Here is a 9,808-nt window from a genome sequence, read left to right as displayed (position 1 = left end):
CAATGCCCCAAATAACCTGGATGCAGCACCGTACGAAGCAGAGCATGTGAAAGCCATTCTGAAGGATGCCATGGAGCCAGAATGCCCTTGCCATTGGTGGAGGGAGAGAAGTTTCCCGCCAAGTTGAAGTGACACCAGCCATCCACCATCTGGTGCCATTGCCGGAAGTGAGGGCACCAGGCGCATTACTGCAGGGAACCCACCCCAGTGTCATGTCAGGGAAATGCTGGAGGGGTGGCGCAGTGAGGAGGGCTTCGCCACCTGCCTTGCCTCGTAGAGTGCGTACTCTGCAAAGCCCTGCTAGACGAATGGGTCTACAATCGTCCACACCGGGGCCGCCACCTGCGAGCGGGTGATGGAACGGGTCCAGTCAAACGTGCCCAGGAGGTGCATACCTCACCTGTCTGATAACCTGCTCCACGTCTCTTCCTTTGAGTCCTTCCTGGTGAGCTTAAAGAAGATGTCCACCACTATCCGCACAGTACAATACAGTTTTATTCAGTGTACTTTAATTTTGGGTTTGTTGTTTTTTTTTTTTTTTTTTTTTTCCAGGCAAATTTAAAGTAAATCGAACACATCTTTTCAGTGTATGTGCGTCTCACAAAGTGCAGCCTTCTGTTGAGCGCCATTGAAATAGAACGGCATTGACCGTGATGCTTTGCAATCGCTTCAACTTCCGCACATGCTCTGTCTAAGTAGTGGTTTGCTGGGCTCTGGGTTTTCTTTGTTTCCACAGACGAAGGTTTCTGTAGGGAATTGCAAGGCACCTTGAAATCCGCGTGCTGATAGCTATAATTTTACCAGGTCTTTCCGTTTGGGAGTCTAAAAGAAACACTCTGATAATATATAACCGCAGAGCAGACACAAATTAGCTGGTTGCTAGCTAACCCGCCGCCTAACCATTCTTTTTTTCTAGCGAACGCGAGGTAAGTTGTTTTTGAATGAATTGAGTCTTCAGCGCCGGCGAACGGTGGCTTCTTCTTCTTCTGTGCCTTTCTCCCGCCTCTTTATTCCGTAAAAGTGTAAAATGCGCGAGCGCCAGGTAGACGAGTCCAGCAGCACAGCAGTCCTTGCGAATGAGACTGAGGGCAGAGGAACACGACGAGCTGCGTGAACGGGAAGGCAGAAAAGACCCGCTTTCTTTCTTCCCCGACACCGCACATCGCCTCAAGTTCTTGGCCACCATCGTTGACAAAGTTGCATTGATGTTGAAGACACGGATAAAATTGGGTAGCGCTGCCTGTCGGAATACATGCCATGGCGCGTGCGACCCCGCGTCTCGTGGACCGTACAGACAGTAGCTTCCTTCTCGTTTGGAGACGAACGCCGTTCGCGGCGCTCCTCTGGTTCAAATGGATTCCATGATCATTGTCACAGCTGCCTTGGCTTATTGTGTGTTATTGTTATATCTTACGGCGAACGCTATTGTATGTCTTGCCTAGTACAATATATAAAAAATGTCACTACTAGTGTTGTGTAAGGGACTAATTATTAGGTTTCTGTGGACGTCAGGTAGCGCAGTCTACGCACAGTCACAGCAGTGCTAAGCCTACTCTTCCCTCTTATAATTTGCGCTATTTACTATTTATTTTCCTGTTTCATTTTTCCTTTCCTCTTTCTGAACCTAAACTTTAGGCAGCAGCATGTCATTTGTGCTGCTTGTATCTGTAACACTGCAGTAAGCGGCGTCAGTTACACTAGCCTTAGTGACTAGGTTGTACCACGTCCTTGTGTAAGTTCAGATTTCCGTCAGGAATTGCACTGTCTCATAAGGCTCCAGAAAGAATAAAAATACAAGTCCACCTCTAACTGAACTTTTAAAATTATAATCATGCTTAAGGACCTGGAAGTCAGACCTGAAGATTGCTGGTTGCAGTCATAGAAAGGCACTTGAATATCATGAGTGAGTAATGATAATGTGCAAAAATAACAGGAAAGCTGTGGGAACTAAAGCTATTTAAAATAAAAAAACAAAAGAGAACTTCAAGAAGGGGCGGGGGGGGTATTTAAAGGCTCATGTGAGACAGGGTGCACTTGAAATCGGAGTACTGTTGAGTATACCGAACTGAGTAAAATTGATTCTTGAATAGTAATGAAAATGTTTAATCAGAATAACTCCTGCTGGTCTTTACTAGGGGTCATGTAGATCTTATGAAATGTTATTTTAATTCATTCATGTTAAACTTGACCCTTTCTGTCGACCTGTGAGGTTGGTTTAGTTGGCGGTAATTCTTCTAGAAACTTTCTGCACTCTTGGATTTCAAGCTCATCTGTTTCCTCGATTTAAATATGTCCAAGGAGGAATTCTGCCCCTGTGAATTTGTCCCAATTTGCCCATACTGATGGGCACAACACCGCCATGTAGTGGACTTTCTCTGATATTTTAATGTCCTCGGAAACCTTATTGGCAAGTAAGTTGTCATATTTTTTAAAGAAATCACTGTCAGATTTCAGTGTCTCCTGTGCTCATCTAACATCACAAATTTTTTCATTATTTATGTTTGAGTTGACATTACTGTCTCAATTTTAAGCCTAATTTCACTGAGATTTAACATAAAGAACACATTTGCATGGGTTAGTTTTTAGTTGCATGTTCCTGTTAAGTTTGTTAGAGGTGTTTTACTGTGGTATATATCTTTTTGGCATAACTTTTTGCTTTATCTGTGATTCTTGTTGGTGCCACTGTGTATAATAAAGTTAAGAGTCCTGTGGCTCCTTGAAGATGTCCGAAAAATGAGTGAGCGCCGCTTCTGTGAATTTTGTTTGGTAAAGTCAGTCAGGTGTTGTTTAAAGATATGGCCAATTTCAGTTTGTTCAGCATCACAGCACAGCTGTCACTGGGGTTTCTAGAGCATTGCAGAGCTTCCTGTAACTTCTCCTGCAAGGTGTAATATGACTTTAAGTATATCAGTTATTACAGTGCTTCCAGGATGATACGAAAAGGTGCACACCACCTACCTTTGCCTTATGGCAGCATTGTATTATTTGTAAACTCGTGTCTATATACAGTTTTAATAATATTTGCACAGAAACAACTTGAAAGGGCAGATACTCCTTCAGACAGATTCAACATACAGAATAACATTAGTTAGGTCCATATAGTAACAGATCTGAAAGAGCTGGAATAAACAGCACAACAAACTACTTACAGTATTACTGTTTGTTAAATCTTGCTGCGGTTTCCAGTCCTACCCCCATATTACTTTGATTAGTATATCTAAGTAATATCGATGTTAAGTGGAAGCAGGAGCATACTTAGACTTAAGTCCGACTGTGCAACTGGCAGGAGGAGCAAGGTTAAACAAATTTGCGTAGCTGGTGGCATGTTAATGGATATAGTATTATTTTAGGAATTAGACTGTATTGCCAGTGTAATTTTCACTTGGTGTTATTTTTATTTCTGAATGCTGAATGTATATGAGCATTTTTGTATTATCTGTCAATGTCAGATTGATTGTTTCAGGCTCAGCTGAGTTTGACTGCTTCTGCGGTCGGAGGCGTAACTACTTGTTGTTGCCTTGCAATCAGAGGACCTCAGTTTGTCCTACTGTAGAAGCCCTGGCACAGTACTTCTAATTTTGCCAGTAAGAATTCCCCAGCTGTACAAATGGATGTGTAGTTGAATGTTAGGTTTGCACAGTAAGATACTTTTAAGGTTGCTCTGGAAAAAAGTGTCACCTAAAGGAATAATGTTAGTGCTTAAAGTGTAATGTGCTTTTCATTTATTTATATGTCCAAAAGAACATTTACGCTACACTTCGTGGCTCTGCTGAACTGAATTATTGTATATAAAGATACTGGGGAAAATATATGCTTCTCGGACTTCCCCCTTATCTTGTAAAAACCCAACCCAGGTGTTTCTTTACTTAGCTTGTTCAAAGATTTAACTTTTTTGCTGTTGAGTTTTTCTACAGAGTATATTACTAAAAATTGTTCTCCTGGCCTTGAAGCTGATTGAACCAGATAAATAACTCTTTCTTTACAGTTGTGCTGCCCAAAATTGAATGGAAACTTTTTACAATGTTTTCTTGGCCAGATATTGATATACCAATAAGTGTTCCCTTTATCATGTGTCTTCAAGGTGAACTGCATGGATCCATAAAACAAGGAAACAAATTTTCTCTTCGCAAGGGTCTTTTAGCTCTTCCTGGACTGATTTGGTTCTCTGGTATATCCCCTCAATCTGCTAAACTAGTATGTTTCTGAACTTCGCCAAATTTTTAGCATTGATGGCATAACCGGAAAACTAATGGAGACAACTTTTAGGCACTAAGTCAAAAATACTTCCCTTTTGAAAGACTACTTTGAGAGTGTGGGTTGTTGTGCCTTGCCTGTTATGCCCAGCCTCACTGGTAGGCCAAACAATTCACTGGACATGTCCGCTATTCAATTGCCCGCTGGCTTGTCTTGTGTATGAAAGTGCTGTGGCTTCCATGCTGAGCTGGGGATCCAAGATGCCATTTAGCAACAATATCATTATTACTTATTACACATTGGCTTATAATTGTTACTTAATCTAGAATGCCCAGGAGGGGTGGGCAACCACTGGCCCATGGACCCCCAGAGGTTTTTTTTTCTCCCTCAACCTTGAGTTGGGAGTTTTTGTTCCTTTCCCCAGTGGCCAGTAGCCGTACTTATAGCTCTATAAAAGTACTTTATTATGGTAGCCATTAGTCAACTGTCTTCTTTGTTTGTATCTGTTTTTCTTGCATTATTCTTGTGTTAAAGCGCTCGGTGTCACTGCGTGAGAAGAGCGCTCTATCAAAATAAATTGAATTCAGAAAATGTTATGCTTGATAACTGCAGTGACTGCAGTGCACTGGGTGATATATGAACAGTGGCTTGGACGAGCTCTTATAATTGTTTTGCCAACCTAGGTTACCCTGTGTGAGGCAGAAGCCCTTTACTAAGTTAGATGACATTTGTTCTTATGAATGCCATTCTCTCCACCTCTGTGCTTTTTCCATTCCTCCACATTGACTCCTGATTACTGCACCTCCCCAATGATGTTGAAAAGGAACTCGCTGGTTCCACAGACTCATCCCTGCCGAATATGAGCCAACCTTCAGAGCTCCCTAATGATGCTCCTACTGTTACAGCAGGTCTCCTATAATTTTCTTCTGTTTACAGAATACCTCTGTTCCATCTCTTTTTATGTAGGGAGGTGGGTGGTTAGGGTATATTCACAGTGTAGAATATGCTCAAAGCATATAGTGTAACATTTTTGAAAAGCTTGTGACTTATTTCTAAGAGAAACATAGAAATGTAAAAAATGGCCAAGGTTTTTACATACAGGCTTTTTGCATAACAAGCTCAATTTGTTTCTGAAAATCTTGTACAGTCAATTCTTACCGCTAAAGGGCTAAAATAAATGTTGCTGAGCCTGGTGTAAAGGTTCACTAATAATTCCCCCCCAGCAACCTTGCAAAGATCCTGCCTTTTGAATATAAATGAAATCTCTATGAAAACCAAGTCCCAACTGTCACAACGCTACCAAACAAAGCAATACTCATAATTACTATGATCACTTCCAACCCATCTTTGTTGAGCTACTCATAAAGCCATGAATGGCACTTTCATATTTTTCCCTCTGTTGAACCAGCCCCACAATCAGAAGCCAAGCTGGCGGCGACCACTGGGAAGAAACAGAGTAAGAAAAAGGTGGAGGAGGTGATAGAAGAGGAAGAGGAGGAATATGTAGTGGAGAAGGTTCTGGACCGTCGGGTAGCCAAAGGCAAGGTTGAGTACCTGCTGAAGTGGAAGGGCTTTTCTGAGTGAGTACCCAAGTGTAAGCACGATACACACACATTTTCAGAACCGCTTGTCCCTTACGGGGTAACGGGGAACCGGAGCCTACCCGGTAACACAGGGCGTAAGGCCAGAAGGGGAGGGGACACACCCAGGACGGGACGCCAGTCCGCCGCAAGGCACCCCAAGCGGGACTCGAACCCCAGACCCACCGGAGAGCAGGACTGTGGTCCAACCCACTGCGCCCCCAAGCACGATACAAGGTTTAACATTTCACAAGACACTTTAGTCTTAGTTCGGTGGACATTAATACCAGTCAAAAGTTTGCATGAAGTCACATTCTTAAAAATAACATTACAAATATTAGTTTTAGTTGTCTTAGCAAGTTTGTGAGAAATATTTCATGGCTGAGTAAATGTAAATGTAAGTATATAATTGACATCTGTTTATATAAAAAATATTACTAAATCCAATTACAGTGCACACAGAACTAGTGAACAAAACAAGGTGATTTTGTTGTAATATTCTATAATAATGTATGGCTGTCTACCTGAGCTCATTTACCTGTTTTGTAGCTTATATGTACTCTGTATACATTCATTTGATACTTGATGTTTATGTATTAATTTGACCTATTATGGGGGGGGGGGGCGGGGCAGTAGAAATCAGTGAAAACAATGCAAATGAATTTGCACACCAAACTCCTGAAAAGGTTGTCTCATCTCTGGCTGGGCTAAATGATTCAATTTGAGTTTGCTTTATTTTTACAGTCTGTGTAGACCATTTACATGTGTGTACTGAGTCCACTTGCAGGGGTGTTTGTGATATGTTGTAAATAAATAAATAAAGCATAATTTTAAAAAAAAAAAAAAAAAAAAAAAACCTAGCTGGGGCTTGACCTGTTGCTGTAGAGCTTGAGTATTGAATAGCTTAGTGCAACGCTTATTATTTGCAATCGCTGTCTCTTGGTGGTTCAGGTGAAGCTTTATCTTGCAATTTAAATTGTCATGTTGGCTATCTTTATTAAAAAAAATACTAAATACTTCTGAAAAATATTTGTAAGTTGGAGACCAACTGTACAAATTCTCATACCTGATGCTTTTCCACAAAACAAACTCCAGCGTGAGGTTTGTGTACTGCTGCTTACAATTACCCACTTATATAACTGGGTAAGTTTACTTGTGCAAGTCAGGCTAGTAAGTAGTTTGCTCAAAGGTTTGTAAAAATTCTGGTATTAATTTCTTCCAGGTGGTTGATTTTTGTAGATTGTGTTCTTGCAGAAGCATATTGTCAGCAAAGCTGCTTACTCTGCTGTGTCTCTGTGCTGGAGCAGCACCACTTGATGTGATCTGTATAGTCAGTACTTTCAAGGAACAGTACTCAGGAGCAGGTGCTGAAATAATGTCAGTAAATCTTAGCATTATTAATTTTCAATTCATAATTTTAGTAATTTGTCTTTCTACATGGTTTTTGCTTTGTGAATGTATTGCAGAAAAGTGTAGAATTGCTGGATTTTTGCTTATATTAATGGGTGCTGCTATAGGAGGAAAGTTCACAACCATGCACATTGTTGTCACCAGTGAGGATAACACCTGGGAGCCAGAGGACAATCTTGACTGTCCAGACCTCATTGCTGAATACCTGCAGTCGCAAAGGAAGCTGCATGAAGCTGGCAGCAAGAGGAAAACCACCGAGTCTGAGACGGAAGCAGCCGGAGCGGGAGAGGAAAGCCGCCCCAAAAAGAAGAAGGATGAGGTAAAGTGCTCAGGAGGATGGAGGGCTTTTCTGACCTGGGCAACAGCTGAGGATGCCATCCCATTTTCTTTTTAAGCACATTCCCTCTTTGTTTTCAGCCTGAAAAACTCAGAGGCTTTGCTCGAGGTCTGGACCCTGAACGCATCATTGGGGCTACGGACTCCAGTGGGGAACTCATGTTTCTCATGAAATGGTGTGTTGCTACTGCTCATTTCAATCGAGTTTGTGTTCACTAATACTGTTAACGATTGGTTTGTGGTCTCATTCATGTCGAGTCACTTTGTGGGGAAAATGGGCAGCATAGTTGAACACAGCTAAATAACATGATCCTTTGGCGAGAGAACCATTTATCAGGGCTGAATATCCTGGCCTGTCTCCTTTTCAAAGTGAAAATTTTTCACTACTCAGTGATAGTGCAATGGCAAGATGAACCTTTGAAATACGAGTCTGTGGTGACTGCAGTGGTCACAAGTTTGCACTGAAATTAAACTAATCATTGACAAACTTTAGAAACACCACATTGAGCAGCTGAAACAGTGGCAAACGAAGTGCAGAAGCTTGTTTATTGCTTTGTATAAAAGTCTTTTTAAACTGAAAAAAGTAAGCTGTTGTGGTTTATGTGTACAGTGATTGAAATGTACTTATTGTTCAATTATGGGTGTTTATGGTAGCCCAAAATGATCTGTGTTACACTAAATGGCACATTCACACTTACTTTAACGGTTTTATATTGTTTAATCATGCTATATGAAAGTGTCACTGCAGGAAGGTTCAGGAGAAGCAGTGTGGCTAAAAACTGACTCTTCATTCCCTGTTTCCGTCAATTTCTCACTGTTCTCCTGGCCTCCATCTGCAGGAGGAACTCAGATGAAGCAGATTTGGTCCCAGCCAAAGAAGCCAACGTGAAGTGTCCTCAGGTGGTCATCTCTTTCTATGAGGAACGACTGACGTGGCACTCGTACCCCACAGAAGACGAGGAAAAGAAAGATGACAAGAACTAGTATAGAGTTGACTGCCTTGGGGAGGGTGACTAACAGCATCCCATCTGTTTTTTCATTTTATGTTTTTTTTTTTTTTTTTTTCCCCCCCTCACCTTCTTGCAGAAAAAATTTCAGATGTCAACTTTAGGTGCTTGTTTGCTAAAGGCAGTGTAATGAAAAGGATTAAGCAGGAAGATACATGGGATGTGGCTCTGTGGAGGTTCACCTGAGACACAAGCTCGTGAGCTAATGGGAAATGTGGTATCTCTTTTCTGTTTTGGTGCGTTGAGTCCGTTTGAGGAACTATGGAGTTTCACGTCAGGTGTGAGTTACCTCGTTCCCCAGAAGTTGCTGTTCTTCACATCTGCATTCATTTCAGTTGATGAAGAAAGGACAGTCTCACATCACAAGTTTGTGTTTAAGTTGTAGAAGATGAAGCTGTCTGGAACCCTGAACCACTCTGATGGAGGTTCTCAGATGGTTTTGCCTTTGCCTCCTCTATGCACACGTTAAACCGCTGCCCTCTGTGGACGTTCATGTAGTGATACTGCCTCCTAGTTTAGTGGCTGTCAAGTTTGCTTTATGTGTTTGTCTTGGGAACCCCAGACTCGGGGAGTATTATGTCAGACTTGTAGTGACGTTTCTCTGTAAAATTTTTGGATCATTGTTTACCATGTTTTTATGTGAAATATGTATATAGTGTTTTCATATTCTACAGGAAACTATTTTAAATACTAAAAATAGAAGCATCATACAAGCTGAACTGTAATATAGGCATAATTGCAGTGAGGATCAACGCTTTTGTGTAGATAATTTTATTCTGGGTCTGCATGTGACTTCATAGCATAAGTGACTTTTTGCATTGGGGTCCAAGCAGTTAATTTTGGGGGTTGTTTGCAAAGTTAACTTGCAAACTAATCAGTAGTGTGTATGGCTCTCTGGTTTGCTAAATGATACACAGTACTTTTTTAATTGTACTTGTAACCTACATTTGTTTAGGTTTCAGGCTAGGTCCCAATTTAAATAAAAATGTTTTTCTAAGCTGCAAAGACTAATTAATATATAGCATAGCATTTTTTCTTTTTCCTGTAAATGAAACATAGGCTAACAAAATGGTCTATCTTACTCCTGATATACAGATGCACACATTTACATTATTGAGAAAAAGCAAGATGCTGTCCGTGGTGTTAGTGACATGGCTACAACAAACCAGGGTACTACTTAGTACAGCATGCAGGTCCCCATAGCACAGTCAACGAGCCTGTCCGTGAGGCATGTGGTGACAGTTTTTTACAGTTAAAAAGAAATGTGTCCTCTGAAAAGTT

General features: G+C 41.3%; 1 protein-coding gene across 2 annotated transcripts; it reads left to right on the top strand.

Annotated features, from left to right (window-relative positions):
* Positions 1 to 679: 679 nt before the first annotated feature.
* On the top strand, positions 680 to 9,528 carry LOC108928271 (chromobox protein homolog 1-like). 2 transcript variants are annotated; one of them, XM_018742152.2, is made up of 7 exons: positions 680 to 1,903; positions 2,299 to 2,411; positions 5,018 to 5,102; positions 5,603 to 5,774; positions 7,329 to 7,503; positions 7,602 to 7,696; positions 8,360 to 9,528. In XM_018742152.2, the coding sequence occupies exons 3-7, from the start codon at positions 5,054 to 5,056 to the stop codon at positions 8,502 to 8,504; spliced, it is 636 nt and encodes a 211-aa protein (XP_018597668.1). In that variant the 5' UTR covers positions 680 to 1,903; positions 2,299 to 2,411; positions 5,018 to 5,053; the 3' UTR covers positions 8,505 to 9,528. The 2 variants fall into 2 exon arrangements, with proteins under 2 accessions (XP_018597668.1, XP_018597667.1); XM_018742151.2 differs by lacking the exon at positions 2,299 to 2,411 and having other exon boundaries at positions 680 to 926.
* Positions 9,529 to 9,808: the final 280 nt, after the last annotated feature.

This window comes from Scleropages formosus, chromosome 25 (genome assembly GCF_900964775.1).
Source record: "Scleropages formosus chromosome 25, fSclFor1.1, whole genome shotgun sequence".
NCBI lineage: Eukaryota > Metazoa > Chordata > Actinopteri > Osteoglossiformes > Osteoglossidae > Scleropages > Scleropages formosus.
Note: the sequence above shows the minus strand (reverse complement) of the source record. Positions and strands in the feature narration are given on the sequence as shown.

Coding starts and splice junctions, on each gene's coding strand:
- LOC108928271 (XM_018742151.2), top strand. CDS start 5,054: ATGAGCCAACCTTCAGAGCTCCCTAATGATGCTCCTACTGTTACAGCA. Junction 5,103..5,602: donor TGCTCCTACTGTTACAGCAG/GTCTCCTATAAT, acceptor CTGTTGAACCAG/CCCCACAATCAGAAGCCAAG. Junction 7,504..7,601: donor CCAAAAAGAAGAAGGATGAG/GTAAAGTGCTCA, acceptor CTTTGTTTTCAG/CCTGAAAAACTCAGAGGCTT.